This window comes from Gymnogyps californianus, chromosome 3, assembly GCF_018139145.2.
Source record: "Gymnogyps californianus isolate 813 chromosome 3, ASM1813914v2, whole genome shotgun sequence".
NCBI classification, from domain to species: domain Eukaryota; kingdom Metazoa; phylum Chordata; class Aves; order Accipitriformes; family Cathartidae; genus Gymnogyps; species Gymnogyps californianus.
Window position 1 is genome coordinate 89,927,115 of NC_059473.1, and position 17,236 is coordinate 89,944,350.

The window sequence follows — 17,236 nt, forward strand, 5'->3', positions numbered from 1 at the left end:
TTGTCTTAAAGAGAAAATAGAATGAGTTGCTTTGCACCTAAGGATTCAGACTCTACCTGACCTCTGAACTGTAATTGGGACCTTCACAATAGGAGAAACAAGGTTTGCAAGATTTGTCTTCTGAATTCTAATGAGTGGATGAATTTCAGAATCCTGAACACTGTTCCTCTCAAATACTCCAAAGAACACGCTACCTGCTTTAGACAGGTGATACTGCAGGTCAAGCAGCAAGTTAGTTATTTGGCTTAGCTAATGGAGGTGTCACAGGGCAATTACAGCTGAGGCTTAAAATTTGCTGGGAGAGACTGACGGTTGAATCAGATGGTGACCAACACAGGAAATACTGAGTTATGCTATCCTTTATTACATTAAAAAAAAAAAAAAAAATCCATCTACTGTTTTTAATCTTAGTACTACTGTTATAATTATGCATAAACAATATGTAACCTAACATCTACAGTGACCATGTACACAGTCTTACATACACAAATCACACGGGCTCATTCACACACTAATTTACGCGTTGGTACAAACCCACCATCTTTCTACCCATGAGTGACTCAGCGTGACAGCGCCAGGGAAGCCATGCTCTTGCGCGCTACCTGATGGGTGACTCAGAGGGGTGTCCGTGCTGATGCAGGTGAACAGCTGCAGCTGGCCAGGGGTGCTGCTAACGAGGTGGACTGGGGCCTGCATGAGTCAATCCTTTTCCTCAGGCACCCAGCAAAGTCAGGGGCCTTTCTGTGATCAGTGGTGACAAGTAGGTCTTCTCTGGAGTCTTCAAAGGAGCTTTCCCATACCTGCCATGCTGTGGATTGGGCTGATGTTAGTGATCACTGGTGTAGGCATTTCATGGGTATTTTCAACTAGTCATCTTAAATATCATCAATGAATTTCCTTTTTTGTTTTAATAGCCATTTTCAAGCTGCAGTTTTATATACTTGTCTCTGACAGACTTTGGGTATCAAGGGAGGGTGCTATGAGAACTCCGCGGCAGGAGGATGTTTGTATAGGGCATCTGTCTTTCTCCAGCCTGGTCTTTCCCTTCTCCCCTTCATACACAACTTTTAGATACAACAAAGCCTAAAGTAGATCTTGGAGGACATTGCGTAGCTTTTCTAGTTGTCTGGGCTTCTTCAGAAGAGGTTTTGGTTGGTTCCTGAAGTCCTATTTTTTGGTGTAAGAGAAATGACTCTTTAGAAGTATTTGTGCTGGTTGACTGCAGCACATGAGCTAGATGCCTCTAGTTAAATGATTTACTTCTTAATACAGGAAATAATAAGATATTAAGAGAAGCTCTGATAAAAGGCATATAAAAGTATGAGGCATAACTTCCTTGATCTGACATCTGAATAGTTTAACGATTCATGTTGTTCATTTACTCTCCGATAGATAATTCTTTACCTACGACCACGACAGGGTGTTACTTAATTTTGAACTACCAACTGCCTATGAACTGTTCCTTGCCTTTAAAAAGCAAGCGTGGATTGATTTTTTGAGTATGCTTAGATAACTGTTTCCAGAAAATACATTGTGCTCTTAAGGTTCTGATCAAACAGGTTTTGAAAGTAGCTGGGCTCTGCTGTGTTACACAAACCACCTTAAGTGGAAAGGACAGGGTATACTTCAGGAGGATGGAATCCAATCGAACGCTTATGTGATCACCACGCATGATTCTGTACGTTCTTCTGCAGTGTTCCTCTGGCTGCTGATCTGGAAAATGCCAGTAGCTCAAGAGTTCAAGCAAAGAACCAGTGGGAGGTATATGAATGTTTAAAATTATGCCTAGCTGCTGGAAGAAACCATTTGTTGAATAAACTTTAAGCTGCTTTAGGCAAGCCATCAATTATTTGATTGCCCCTGCTAGTTGTTCAAAGTATTTTTGTATGTAAAGTAGAATAGTAAGTGTTACTCATCTGCTCTAATATTATATTTGCAAAGTTATATTCTGTAAATTCCCAGTGGACTATTAAGAGTGCATTTGGCAATAGATTGAGCTTTCCACGCATGCAATACAGTCAAAGCCATAGAACTTGTGTTCCAATGAAATAAGATACTCATCTTGGATGTGCAGTGAGCACACTTGCCAGAAGGGTGTGGGACCTTCCGGCTCTTTTTTGGTTGACGAAAGGACAGAGTCTATCATATACAATGTCCCACCTTTTCCACCAAAAGAAACCTCCAGTTTCGTAGTTTTGGGGGGACTGAACCTATGCTTCCTCCTTTCAAGAAAAGTGGAAATTAGAAGGGGGGGGGAGGAATTACACTAGTAATACTTTGAGAGTATGCCATGCAAGAAGCTAGTTGCTAACTTTATTAGTTCTCCAAACCTAGTTTGATTGAGGGAGGGGGGTGTTGTTTATTTGTTTTGGGTTTTTTTAAGCTCAGGAGAGCCTATGGCTTTTCAAGAGTGGAGGCATAAAGAAATTTGAAGTCTCTCTTGAGAATTAACAATTGTGTATTTTAATGTTTACGTTGTCAGTTTGTTAGTATTCCAGCTTATACTGAAACATCAACAGCTGTTTTGGAAATTCATGCTTTGATGTTTTGCAGTTACAGCTTAGAGAAACTTAGTCATATTCCACTTTTTAAAAAAAGATGTATACATTAGTTTTTCTAATGCTACAAATTAGATAGAAATGACAGTGTATCAGACAGGACAAGCTGAAATTCAGAGTTGTTACTGTTAGGAAAATTTGTACCAGTTTAAGCCAAACCATTTTAAGCCACCGGTAATTGTTTTGGATACGTTCACAAGCTGAGAATGACACAGGGTTGGGGTTTTTTTGGGGGGGTTGTTTTGGGGGTTTTTGGGGTTTTTTTTGGTGCTGCGTTGCAAGTGGATCTGATTGGAGTACAGAATTTTCATGAAAATGGGTAGGCGACTTAAATTGTTAGTAGCAGAAGAAGATTCTGTGACAGCAGATCCCAAGGGAACCATTTGCCTACTCAGTATAAGTTTGGGGAAGTTCTGGTCAAACACTTGCCCAGACTCTTGTGTGCCAGCTGGTAGTAGGAATAGAGGATGTGCAAAATGACTCTGAGCCCCTGTATCTGGAGGTTCCCATTCTGCTTTCTATGCCTTCTGTGCTGCTCATGCAGTATGGAAAAGAAAAAAAAAGAAAACAGCAACAAAAAAACCCCCCAAACCTAAGCCTGGGTGGTCTAGTATGGGGTTCAGAGGTCATATATAATTTTGAGATGCTTTTGTTGTAAGATTTCAGATACAATGTTGCAATGTTTTAATTCCCTCATGTTTGTTATCTTAAATTGTATACCACATAGATGTCGTTTGAATGCTTCCCTTCTTATGGTAGCTGTACAAACAATTAGCATTATATAGAAAGCTTTTTTTACTTCGGTAGTGTTTATAATTGATCTCTTATTTCTTTGAGTAGATAATGAGCAGAGCTATTCTTCCAATATATATTTTGTATATTTGACAATGAGTGGGACTGCTATGCTTAATAAAGTTAAATGTATGGAGAATTAATTCCGAAGTCTTGACGGGTAAGGGAAAGACTAATGGTAACTGCCTTGAATTCTGTAAATAAAAAGGCTTTTGGATCAGAAAGTGTTCAGAATAGCTATGATGGTAAATTGCTAAATTTTCATACTGGTTTATTTTTGAAAGATAATATGCAGGCTCTAGTTCAGTAACAGTGCACATTATACTTGGGCAAGTAAAAGAAAATGAAGCATATCAGTTTTATGAATTTCACTGTGGATTAAGTGATTTATAGAGCCTCCAGCAGGTATGAGTAACTCATTCAATATCTTGGGGAAAGAAGATCAGCTATACTTAACTCTCATGGTGGTAAACTAACAATATTAGAACGAAAGTACTAGAGCGTTGTGTGACTTATGAGAATACTTTTCAAGGAATAATACTGTTAGAAAAGGTACAGCTTGTCTAAGACAAGGTGTCTGTGAAAATAAAATTGCTTTTTAAGAGGATGGCTTAGGGGGGGAATAGGTGGAGGGGTGGTTTTTGGGTTTTCCTTCTAATGAAATTTCTGTACTACTGGCTTGTTCTGTTCTCATAGGTATTTATTTTCTGATGTTTACCTGTTTGACCCAAAGTGACTTATTTTAGCGAATGGGGTCTAGCAGGCATAATGGTGAGATACAAAAGCTAAGTAATAATGTATTTTTATTTTTAGTAACTGAAAAGGCACTCTTTGCTATCTGAATTGTGGAACAATATGGAGTCTTGGAAAATGCAAGTATAAAATAAGTTGGTTTTTTGTGTTTTGTTTTTTGTTTTTTTTTAAAGGTCAGCTTCATTACATTCTGCTTTGCCAAAGTCATTCCGTGATCTTGTAATGGAAGAAGAAAAATGTATGAGTGCAAATAATTCACCTGGTACTGGTATCAAAAGAGCTGGATATAAAGGAACTGAGGATTCGTCAGTCCAGAACACCATAAGGTAAGAGAGCAGTCTTTTCCTAATTGATCAGCCATTATACAAGAACCACAAGAACCTGTTTAAATTCTGCTGAAATAAGAACGGACAAAATTGTCATTTTGGGGAAAAAAAAAAGAAAAATCCTGTAAGCATTCTTTTAATGATTCTGTTAATAGGATTTTATGAATGGAATACTCTTATGAATAGGAAGCTTGAAGACTAAAGCAATTTAATGCCACTGCTAATATTTTGTTTGAGGTTCAAAGTGTTTGTGTCCATATATATGGACACATGTGTGTGTATATATATGTATGGACACAAACACTTCAGGCTCCAAACAAAATATGTGTGTGTGTGTGTGTACATTTGTATATGTATGTATAAAAATGATAAACCTATATTTTCTAACTTCTGTAGAAATTAGATGTTCTTCAGGATTCAGATATGACATGCATGAAACAGAGTTTGCTTAGGAGTATTTCTGTGTAACCACTGAGTGGATAAAATCAGTTTATTCAAACACAGTTCTGGCATTTCCTGATCTGAGTTTTCTTATAAGCTGACGTAATTGTTTAGGTGCGATTTTTCATGCATTAAGAGGGTTTACTGAAATATTGATGCATTGGTTGTGCCAGTGTATTATAATTACTGGGGGACTACAATTCTAAGGACAAAAATAACTTGTTCTGAGGTGCACGTGAATTATATGTCTAGTTATTAAATAATATTGCTTTTTGGTCAAATTGTTTTAGCCATGCATCCTCTTGCTACCTCCAATAAAACCTCTGTTTTGGGTTAAAATATCTGTCTAAGCTGAGGAAAGAAAACTCAGCCTTATTCCTGAAGGTCTATATGACTGAGTTGCCCACCCACCTGCATCTCTTCCTCCTCTCATCAGTAACTTTGAAAGCTAAGCATTTCAAATAGATTTACGAGACAGAGGGCCTGAAAATCTTACAGACTTTCCCACCCACCGTCTGGAAGGAGCACAGGCCAGCTTGCCCCATGGTGGTAGGGGAGCCAAGGGTGACAGCAGGACTGGCTGGGCGGTGGCCTCCCTGGCAAGGGCACAGCCCCACTGTGCCGGAGTGCGGTGAGCAGGGCAGGCTCCGTGATGAAAACCAGGGTGAGCCACAGTCAGTGAGCACAGACAGGTCCATTGGGATGAGGCAGCGTTGAGGTCAAACCTGCAAGTCAAGTCAGGGTCAGGAACAGCAAGGCTGGGCTTGGGCATAGCTGTAGCATGGCTCAAGAAAGGCCTAAGACTGAGGGAGTGAGCTTAAATGCAGCTCCTGAGTAAAGAGGGGGAAGCCCCCATGAGTCTTCGCACAGCTCTTCCTTACAGCTCAACTCTGTTCATAGCAGCCTGACTCAAGTTTACACAGCTGTGCTGAGGGAGAAGAGATTGCAGAGCCTCTTGGTGCACAGGGAGCCCTGACACCCATTACCTCCTAGTTTTTCTTACAAACTACCATCGCCCTCCAAAAACTGTCCCCTCCATAAGGAAAAGAAAGTTCTGCTGGGCCTCCCGCTTGGTTGCTCAGCTTTTGTAGAAACTGGTGTTTCTGTAGGACAGAAGTAGTATGTGTCCTGTTGGTAGATAAAGAAAAAAATAAGGGTGGAAATATAGGAACATTGTGTGTGGGATGGTGTAGAGGAGAGAGGTGCAAGGGATTTGGAGAGTGTGTGTGACAGGTGGGCATTCTTTGGGAACAGAGGGATAAAGCTGAAGTTATTGTTGTGAGTGGAGATGTAGGGACACAAAGCACAAATCTGCAGAAAAACAAGTATCATTAATTTTGTTGCTAGCAAAATAATAAAGCTTTTCGTTGTATGGGAGATGGCAAGGGCTGGTGATAAGGGCATTTGCACTGGATGCTATTATTAGCTTTGTCACACCTGCTCTGTGATCTTCATAAAGTCCTTTCTTTTCCTTTTGCGTTGCTCTGTCTAGTCTGTGCAGTCTGGCCAGTCTGCACGCTCTCAAAGTGGATTATTTGAGCTGAATCCAGGCCTAATACGTTAGCTGTCTGAAAATGATATATTAAGCTAGTGGGAGCCTAGATGACTAGATTGACTATAATCAGTTGGAAAAGATGGCACTTCCAGAGCTATTTCAGGTTTTTTTTGAATTGTGTCTCAAGATGCTTATTTCTCTCTATTAGGTATAAAGAGCCTAGGTGACTAGTTCCTCCATTTGAAAGTTAGGAGTTGAGTTTCTAGTTTGAGGTAATTTTATTTTTTGACTGTACAGTTCCTGTCACAGTAGGCTCTGATTTTTGCCTGTGGCATTCAAGGGCTATTTCTGTGAAGATTAATTATCTACACTCTTACCTCTTCCTTTTTAAGGAAAGGAAATTGCATGTGCGTAGAGCATAAGTAATCCTCATCTGTTGATGTCAGACTCACTGATGGGACACTGAAGATACTTGCATGGCTACTGTTCCTGCTTTGTCTTTTTTCTTTGGATAAACTGTGCAGTAATTAAACTGACAATTTTCTTAAGTCTCTGGATGAGGTGGCTGCATAAACACTCTTCCATATACTGTCAGCTTCCAATTTATGTAACCCAGAAATTTTCTGTAGATGAACCATGTCATGAATGTGGAGATGTGAACTGGATTCAGTCCAGAGGCAGATCAGCCCAAAAGCTGGGCTGTGTGGATGTGGCTGCATTGTTTCCAGGGACAGCTCAGCCTTGGGAGTTATGCTGTGCAGCTGTGCATGTGTAGCTCATAGTCCAAGCTAAAAACATAGGCCTGACATGACTTAATTTTGTTGTGGCAGCCTGGGTTGTCTTCACTGTATTACTCCAGGGAGCAGCGAAGAGTCTTAGTGGAAACAAGTCTTTGTGGCTTCGCGTGGGAATGGCCTAGTTCTGGCATGGCTAATAATGACCTAATAAGTAGTACATGACTCAAATGGTACAGCAAAACCCAAGAGGTTCTGCAGGAGACCAAGCTTTGTGTTCCTTTTCTGAGAGCAGTCATGAGATTAGGGAGGCACTGGACCTGAACTGACTTCAAATGAACAAAACCTCAAGAAACACTGGGGAGCTGAGTGCTGGGACATCTTGGTGGCTGTGCAGGAGTGATGGCAAGTTCAGCCAACTGAGTTAATCCGGCTGGTTCAGTACTGATACTCGGCTGGTTTGTTTCCATGCAGAACCACTTATGTCTCTGCATCAGTCTTTAATTTACAAGACTTCCAGGTTTCCAAGTTCTATATTTTTGAGGCTTTTTTCCATTTTTCTGTATATGCTAGCTTCCTGTTTCCTGTCTGTTCCATTTCTCCTAGTTATTTTGATGCCAGCTGAGGAATTAATCTAGCATGCTGAAATATCTGCAGTTGATTTAATTTCTGGACTGAGTGTCTTGCTAGCAAGAAACACAGATGTGCATATGTACAAACAGCTTCAAAATATCTGAACTGCTTCCTACATTTTAAAGCCACATTTAAGTTGAGGGAGATGACACAGGTATTTAAACTTATCTTTTAATTGATCACTAGAGTGTGCTGTGACACTGGAACTATTAATTCCAGTTTTTGGAAATTTCTGTTGTGGCTTTTTTTGGTTGGTGTTTGGGTTTTTTGGTTGGTTTGTTTGTTTAGAAGTCTTACTCTCGAAAGAACTTTTTATCTGTACTGAAACAGGTTTGTTAAGTATAACAATCTACTTGGATTCATTTATAGTAGTGCTGTGAGTTTTTTGGATTGTGAGTGGGAAGAAGAGCATAGCTGTCAAATGGGCTGGATGGGTGTCAGTTACTGTCAAATGTGCAGGAAGGTGAGCATTATTAAAGCAGGTGGAAAAAGAGATAAAGTTTAGAGATGACACCAGAATAAAGACATTTAGTAAGTTGTACAAACATGCTCTTAATTAAACAACCCAGCAAGCAAAAAACTGCCTTCATCTCCTCTGCTCCTTTCTTCCTTTTCTCTGGTTCTGTCCTGATTTTTATTACGTTATTATCTTTCTTAAGTGCAGTAAAAGCTGGAAGCTGATTTATCTGGACTTCAGCTAAAAAGTAGTCCCCTGCTGTTGAAATCATAGAATAATTTAGATTCTCTGGTTCTGCCTCCTGCTCAAAACAAGTCAAACTAGATCACGTTGCTCAGGGCCTGGTCCTGTTGAGTTGTGACTGCTTCCAAGTATGAAGATACCGCAGTCTTTCTGGGCAACATGTTCCAGTGTATGATCATCCCCATAGTGGGATTTTTTTTTTTTTTTCCTTATATCTAACTGGGATTTCCTATTTTGCAGCTTGTGTATGTTGCCTCTTGTTCTATCACTGTGCACCTCTAAGAAGATTCTTGTTGCATCTTTTCTCTACCCTCCAGTTAGGTAGTTGACGCCTTCCTTTAGGATTAACAAAACACAATTCTTCCTGTTGTGTGCTCCAGCCCCTAGTCTTGGTGGCCCTCCACTGGACTTGTTCCAGCCTGACAGCATCCCTTTTGTATTGAGGAGTCCAAAACTGGGTATGATACTCTCTGTGTAGACTAACAAATACAGCATAGAGGGAAAGGATCACTTACTTTGACTGCCTGGCTACGCTCTTGCTAGTACAGCCCTGTATGCAGTTGGCCGCCTTTGCTGCAAGGGCACATGCCGATTCATCTTCGACTTGCTGCCAGCCAGGACTCTGCAGGTCCTTCTCTGCAGAGCTCCTTTCTAGCCAGTCAGCCCCTGGCCTGTACTGCTGCGTGGGGCTATTCTCTTCCAAATACAGGACTTTGCACTTGCCTTTGAAATTAATGAATTCTCAGTTGCCCATTTCTCCAGCCTCTTGAAGGCCTTCTGAATGGCAGCCTGGAATCCGGAACGTGGACTGCTGCACCCTCCCCACCCCTCTCCCCACCCATCTGTGGCCTTGCTGAGAGTGTGCTCTGTTCTACCAAAGACGCTAAACAGGATTGGTCCCAGTATCATTCCCTGAGGACCACCAGTAGTACTTGGTTTCCAGTTGGATGTTGTACAGCTAATCCACAACTCCTGAAGCCCTTCAATCCAGCCCATTTTCCACCTATCTTGTAGTCCATTTACTCAGTCCATATTTTTCAGACTGAGCATAAGGATACGATGACAGAGGATGTCAAAGGCCTTGCTGAAGCCAAAGAACATGACATCCACTGCTCTTTGGTTGTCTGCAGAGCCTGTCATCCTATCACAGAAGGCAATCAGGTTGGTCAGACACAATTTGCCTTGTGTCATAAATCCATGCTGGCTGTTCCCAGTCATCTTCTTGTCCCACATGTGCTCAGAAATTACTTCCAGAAGGATTTGCTCCACAACCTTCCCCAGGATTGAGGTGAGACTGATCAGTCTGTAGTTCCCCATGTCCTCCTTCTTGAAAATGGGTATAACATTTAGCTTTTTCTAATCATCAGGAAACCTCTGTGGTTCGTTGGTTTGTTTTTCTTCTTGCTAATACAGAAGCTGTTCCTTTTGTCCTGCACATCCCTCCGTTGTTTCAGCTCCAGCTGAGCATTGGCTCTTACAGCTCTGTCCCTGTACACAGAAGTAATATTTCTATTTTCCTCTGGTGTAGACTGTCCCTGCTTCCACTGTTTCTATGTGTCCTTTTTGAGTTTGAAGTCCATGTAGAGTTGCCTGTTCATTCCTGCCAACCTTCTGCCATGCTTGCTTGACTTAAAGCACATTGAAATGATCTTTTTTTGTGTTTGGAGGAGGCTGTCCTGGTATATCAGAAGTTAGTCCAGATACTGTCTATATGAAGTGTAGTCATTCTCTCTTTTTCCTTCCTTTGCAAGGTTAGAGATAATTTTTAGTCTTCTCTCAGAAGATGATCAGTGGAAGACTCAACATCAGTTATTTTTCTCTGCATCTATGACAGTTTATTCTTCCTTGAACCTAAGCGACCAAAACTGAAAGCTCATCCAAATAAGCTTTGTCCAGTGTGGTATATGTTGGCAAAAGTATTTGTTTCAAATGGAAACAACGTTGTTTTTTTCCCAGCCACATACTTCTGATTCGTTATCATGATCAGTACACCCTGGATTCTCCTTTTTCTCTTCAAGCTGAAAAACTCCCAGCTTATAGCTACTACAGTCTTCACACAGTCTTTTGTTTCGTACTTCTGAATTTCCTTTCCCATTGCTTTGTTCCACAGTCATACTGTTCATTTTTATCCTTTGCTAAATTAATAGCATCTCTTAATATTGTCTGCTGGTTTGAGCTTTGCTGCTTATTGTGTCCACCAAAGTTAACTTAGTTATATTTCTTTTAGTTAACTTATTCTCTAAAATAATTATTTACCCAGCTGTAAAGTGAGTAAGGAATGAGCTAGGTGGGAGAGGTATGAGAAACTTGTTTAAAAAAAAAATAAATGGTTATGTGGCTCTTGACTCAGTGTCTTACAGAATTCCCATATTTGTTTATCACACTTATTTGGCATGACCCAATACCTTTCTTAAATAAAATAGGATTCTCTAACCTGCCATTGGTTTTCTTTTACCAAAGATAAAACAGAAAAAAAAATTACAAGATACTGATTTTCTACCTTTTTTCCATTTTTAACTATTCTTCAACATCTGTGGAAAAACATTGCATATTAATGACGTCAAAATAAAGGAACTGCAGCTATATAGATACTCAATCTGGAGAATGGTACAGCAGATTTGACCACTCTTGCCATGGATCTGTTGTTTCATGTGTCAGTTCTTTCAAAGCTCTGGAATAGTGGTTATCCAGAAACGTCCAGTTTGGAGAGTACCACACCTTTTTGGTTTCCTCTCCATACAGTGTGCCGCTGGCTGTCCTGTCAGTGTCTGATATGATCACCATTGCTGAAAATGAAGGGGAAGGATCATCTTGACTAACGTGAACTGTGCTTTCCCAGTGGAAACACAGAAGCACTATGACCTGGCAGAAGGTGTATCTGCTGGGTTTGATTCAAGGTAGTGACACTGTAGAAAGCCTCTTTTGAAGTCCAGTGTTATGCCTTGGCAGCTGTTGCTGCAGGTATATATATATTTTTCCCTGAACAGTTAAATTTGTGTTCATTTTGTTCTTTGAATGGTTGGCTGTTCGGTGGGCAAAATTATGTTTTGTGACAAAAAGCTGGGCATGGTTCATTTAAATGCCATTTTTGATGATGGATGTTGCATTTCAGATTTTTTGAGATCTTGCCCTCATTGCTTAGCAGTAGGAATCATGGTTCTTGTTGTCCTTGGAAATTGTGTTCTGGGGAAAATATTCCAGGCACAGAACTTAGCAGTTACTGGAATTCTCTTAGCTTTCTATAGATTTTTCCTCTTTTCCAAGAGTTTGTGGCCACTTACAGAGGATCACCAAAGCCTTTAAGAAAATTGAGACTGATTTATTGAAATACCAACACCCTTAGAGTTTTTTACATTGCCATAGAATAATTCAAAAACGTCTGCTGCATGCTGTAACACTTCTTTAGAGTTCTGGAAATCTCTAAAGTTGCCAAAGATAAGTATTAAATAACGAGAATAGGTCCCTCTCTTCCTACTGATGTAGGATTTTTCTGACAAATATACTTGTCTCTTAAGGCATACAATATACCAAATGTGACCTCTTTTTGTTGAGAGGTTAACATTTTGCAACTGAATAAAATATCTTCCTGTTGGGAACTCTGTTGATATTTCATGATTTTTTTTTTTCCAATTCTGTTAATTCTAGTTTTATGCTATTCTTACGAATGTGGGAGGTGGTTGCAGGATATGCGCTGGAAGTCCATAATTTCTGGGCTTACACTTGAGGAAATCATTTACTAGTGCTATTGTAGCACTGGTTCTTTTACATGAAACGCTTAATTTGAATACAGGACAGTTGTTTGGTTTTTTTTTTTTTTTTTTTACCTTGAAGCCATATTCTTTTCATACTAATTGCAAACATTTATAATCAGTGCTGTTAGTGCATAACTCAGTTGACTATTTTACATGTAAAAAACCCCTTTTAAAAAAAAAAAAAAGGCGCCTTTGTTCAAAAGCTCAAATGTTAGGAAATGTCGGAATTAACACCCAAGCTGAAAATCCATTAAGTTCTGGTAGTCAGAAATGAGCATCAGTGTCTCCTCTAGTCATAGTATCACACTTAAAGACAAATTCAGCATTACATCCTAATGCCTTTCTTCTGGAAAAACCCTACATATTTGTAATTGCCTACTGTAAATTTATACTTCACAGTATGATGTAGGAGAATGCTCTGTCAGTGACTTTCACTCTCCTTTCCTACCTTTTTCCAGGTATACCACTAGAAATAGCCCAGGTCTGGAAGACCATGTTCTGGATTCTCCACAGCTGGAGAGTCATAAGTAAGTTTGACAGTGGCTTAGATTCCGGAGCTTGTTTTCTGTGTGTTGTGCTGATCTTGTTCTTGATGTTGCCTCATAATGTCATTTGGGTTTTTTGCAGCCCTTGGTTAGCAGCATCACCAACTAGCTCTCCTGTGATAGCACCTGTCATGTTTTCAGCTATTGTAGAGGAAGAGCTCCAGCAAGAAGCTGCTCTTATTCGGAGCAGAGAAAAACCTTTGGCTTTGATCCAGGTAAAGTGCTAAGTTACTGCAGCTGTGAAGTAACACAAAGAGTTTCCAATGGCTGTTTCAGAGATCAGTTTTTAGGATTAATTACGTATTGGTACATTTAGTATCATTTACATAATGGTATTAAATATCATTTAATAATAACTTCACATTGCTGTTTGATAAGGTAGGTCTATATTAAAGTCAAATTGGCTACTGAGTCCATGATTAATGCATTCACAGCATCAGAGAATGGTTGAGGTTGGAAGGAACCTCTGGAAATTGTCTAATCCAAACCCTTGCTCAGGGCAGGGTCAGTTAGAGCAGTTTGCTCAAAGCCATGTCCAGGCAGCTTTTGAGTATCTGCAAGGATGGAGACTGCATGGCCTCTCTGGGAAACCTGTTCCTGTGTCCAACCACTCTCACAGTAAAAAAGATTTTTATATTTAAATGCAATTTTCTGTATTTCAATCTGTGCCTATTGCCTCTTCTCATGTCACTGGGCACCGCTGGGAAGAGCGTGGCTCAGTTGTCTTTATTCTCTCCCATCAGATATTTATACACTTTGATAAGATCTCTTAAGCCTTCTCTTCTCCACATTAAACAACTGCAGCATGCCCAGCGTCTCCTCATATGTCAGATGCTCCAAGCTCTTAATCATTTTTGTGTACCTTCACTGGACTGTCTCCAGTATGTCCATATCTTTCTTGTACTGGGGAGTCCAGAGGTGGACCCAGCACTCCAAATGTGTCTCACCAGTGCTGAGTAGAGGAGAAGGATCACCTATCTCACTCTGCTGGCAATGCTGTCCCTCGTAGAGCACAGGAGGCTGTCACCCTTCTCTGCCACATGAGCACATTGCTGGCTAATAGTCAACTTGTCCACCAGGACCCCAGATCCTTTTATGCTAAGCTGCTTTCCAGCCTGTCGGCCCCCAGTGTGTGCTCGGGCTTGGGGTTATTCTTCCCAGGAGCTGCACTTCGCATTTCCCTTTGTTGAACTTCATGAGATTCCTCGTCGCCCGTTTCTCCAGCGTGTCTGGGTCCCTCTGAGTGGTAGTGCAACCATCTGGCATATCAGCCACTCCTTCCAATTTTGTATTGTCTGCTGTCTTGCTGAGGGTGCACTCTGTCCGATCATGCGAGTAATTAATGAAGATGATAAACAGTACTGGCCCTAGTCTCAGTCTCAGTACTGGTGCTAGTGACTGGCCTCTAGCTGGACTTTGTGCCACTGATCACAACCCTTTGAGATCACTAGTTCAGCCAGTTTTCAGTCTGTCTCACTGTCCATTTATATTGTCCGTACTTAAGCTTGTCCACTTTAAGCTCTGCCATTTTCGTAGGGATCAAGATGAGGATCACTAGTAAGTAGTCACCCAGATCCTCCTTGCCCTTCTTGAAGGTAGGAATGACATTTGCTTCCTTCCAGTCCTCAGGAACCAACCCTTATGGCCACAGCCTCTCAAAGATTTTTTTGAGAGTGGGCTTGCAGTCATATTGGCCAGCTCTGATCTTAGGGGCCTGGGATTGCTGAAGGCTGATCTTACCACTAAAGACCAAGATGAAGGCGGCTCTTAGTTCCCCAGCCTTTTCCATGTCCTTTGTCATTCAGCAGTGGGCCCACGTCGTCTTTTTGCTGCTGTAGAAGCCTTTCGTGTTGCCCTTCATGTCCCTTGCCAGATTCAACTCTAGGTGGGCTTTGACTTAATTCTAATTCTGTTCCTTTGTGCTCAGACAGTGTTTCTGTTTTCCTTCTGGGTCATCTTTCTCTGCTTCCACCTCTTGTATGCTTCCTTTTTGTTTGAGTTTTGTCAGGAACTCTTCTTTCATCCATGCAGGCTGCCTGCCACTCTTGCTTGGCTTCCTGCTCGTTGGCATGGACCATTCTTGAGCTTGTAGGAGGTGATCCTTAAAATCAGCCAGCTGTCCTGGACCCCTCTTCTTTCCAGGGCCATATCCCATGAATTTTTTCCAAGCAGATCCTTGTACAGATCATAGTCTTCTCTTCTGAAGTCTGAGGTTGTTCCTGCTATTTGTCATGTTCTCATCTCTCGGGATCCTGAGCTCCACCATCTCATGGTCATTGCAGCCAAGGCTGCCCTCGACCTTCTCATCCCCGACTAGTCCTTCTTTGTAAGTATGAGATCCAGTGGGAGTATCTCCCTTCATCAACTCCTTGATCATCTGTGTTAGGAAGTTTTCACCAATGCAGACCTCCTGGAGTGCTTGTGCCCTGCTGTGTTGCCTTTCTAGCAGATATGAGCGTGGCTCAAGTTTCCCATGAGGAGCAGGGCCTGCAAACATAAGGCTTCTTCAAGTTGTCTGAAGAAGGCCTCATTTACTACTACTTCCTGATTAGGAGGTCTGTAGCAGACATGCATTCAGGACCAGTAAAGCCAGTTCATAACCGTACTACTGGTGTAAATGTAGATCTGACGCTGACATACATGTTCTTTTTTCCTTCCAGATCGAGGAATGTGCTATTCAAGATTTATTAATCCACTATGAAGCTTTTGACAACCCTGACGAATTTGTGACAGTTGAAAGGGCTCCACAGGGACCTATAGCAGCACCTATGTGGAACAAGCACTAATTCGTACTCTTCACAGTCCGTATTGTATGTGCACTTCTGAAGTTCTAATTCTTGTTACAAGTAAAACAGGACTGGAAGAACAGGAATCATGTAATTTTTAACATCAGCATTAAAACACTGCACATAATCACTAGGTATTTGTTAGAGAGAATGGAAATAATGTGTTCACTGTGTCCTTTACCCACAGTATATATTGTATGTATGTTTTGAGAGAGTTTCTTTAACAAGACATATTATTAGTAATGTTACATGAAGCTGTAGATTGGAAATGCATTTGCTAATCTTAATTTGTGAGGGTTTTTTGTTAAATTCACAGGTGGCTGAAAAGCGAGTGCTTATTTTGTGATTTAATGTGGAATTGAATGTGCAGAATTATACATCTTTAAAGTTTGGGGGGGGGGTATGTTCTTCAGAGCTTTCTGGCAAATTGGGAATATTGGAAAAAGTTTGTGCTTGAACTTCATGTAAAAGTACAGTTTGATAATGCGGTTTTCCATAAGTTATGCGTGCAAGTACTGGTTCTCTGATTGTTGCGGCCAGTACTTTTTACTGTCATGCTCCACGATGAACCTCTACGCTGTACCTAAGTGCCCTGCCATTGCCTGCTCTCAGTTCAGTTGTGCATGTTTTTTCACTGTTGTGAGACTGGCCTTTGAGCAGTCAGCTCTGTTGTGAAGTAAAGCACACAGTCGAATAGAACATGGTGGCACTTAATTAGCTCATCTATAGTCTTACTCTGGTAAATATGGTACAGTTTTAGAACCACTGTGTTTAAGGTACAATTCACTTGAAGTGCTGAGGAAATAAAAGATCTATGTATTCATTGCTAAAGTTATAGGGACGAATGCTTGACTGTGGAATTTGCAAACACCTAACCTTCAAAGATTATCATAGGTGGCTTTCAGTATTGTGTGTTCCAAAGTTCTCTGTGCCTGGTTTAAACAAATTTATATATATAAAAAGAAAAAAAAAAAGTAGCCTTATCTGCAATATTCTGTCTAGTTTGTCTGTTTGTATAGGTGTGTTTGAACTGGTAATTTTTCAGTAGTGTCAGTACTCATGAACTCTGGAGAACTGGAATTGAGAGAGCTACAGAAAATGAATGTAGAGAATTGATCACTGTGTGATAAAAGAATCTTGAAAAAACCTCTGTAGATATGTCTAATGGTTTCAGGTCAAGCTACACCAAAAAATCCCCCACAAAAATTGTAAACAAATGCAATAAACCATAAAATCTTGATTTACACAAAGTTAGTATACTTTATGTGCTGTCTATATATAATCAACGCTTTAAGTAACTATAGAGTAATCTAAAAGTTTTTTTTTTTTTGTGTATGAAACAAGAACTGTAGGCATTTTGAAGCTACACAGGCGAAGGAAGATGTAGCTATTAATTCTATTTTAAAATCTACTGGTGATTCATTCATTATACTGATGAGAATACTCGCATTAAGTGCTTTATTTGATGCACTGCAGGGCCTTAGGGCCTGCTGAAACTATCCTTCTGAATTAAAGGAAATCTTATGTACTGTGAGAAATAGCTATAAAACCAGTGGGCCTTTCCAGATGTGAACCCGATTTGTTCTCAAATATAAAATTACTGTAAAGTTGCTAATTTGCATTTTGATTTTTTTTTTTCAAAGTTGATTAGAATATGCTGTGTAAAATGTCATTTTCCAGACATTGTAAGAGGATTCGTGCTTCTGCCGTGCTGAGGAGCT

The 17,236-nt window shown here is 40.5% G+C and overlaps 1 protein-coding gene across 3 annotated transcripts in view; it reads left to right on the top strand.

Moving 5' to 3' along the window:
- The window catches only part of IBTK (inhibitor of Bruton tyrosine kinase), a 59,410-nt gene extending 43,504 nt beyond the window's left edge, over positions 1 to 15,906 (top strand). For all 3 annotated transcript variants that reach the window (XM_050893589.1, XM_050893591.1, XM_050893590.1), the window contains exons 26-29: positions 4,277 to 4,429; positions 12,643 to 12,711; positions 12,812 to 12,944; positions 15,390 to 15,906. In XM_050893589.1, coding sequence (XP_050749546.1) covers positions 4,277 to 4,429; positions 12,643 to 12,711; positions 12,812 to 12,944; positions 15,390 to 15,515 — 481 coding nt within the window. In that variant the 3' untranslated portion in view covers positions 15,516 to 15,906. The remainder of the gene's footprint in view (positions 1 to 4,276; positions 4,430 to 12,642; positions 12,712 to 12,811; positions 12,945 to 15,389) is intronic.
- Positions 15,907 to 17,236: the final 1,330 nt, after the last annotated feature.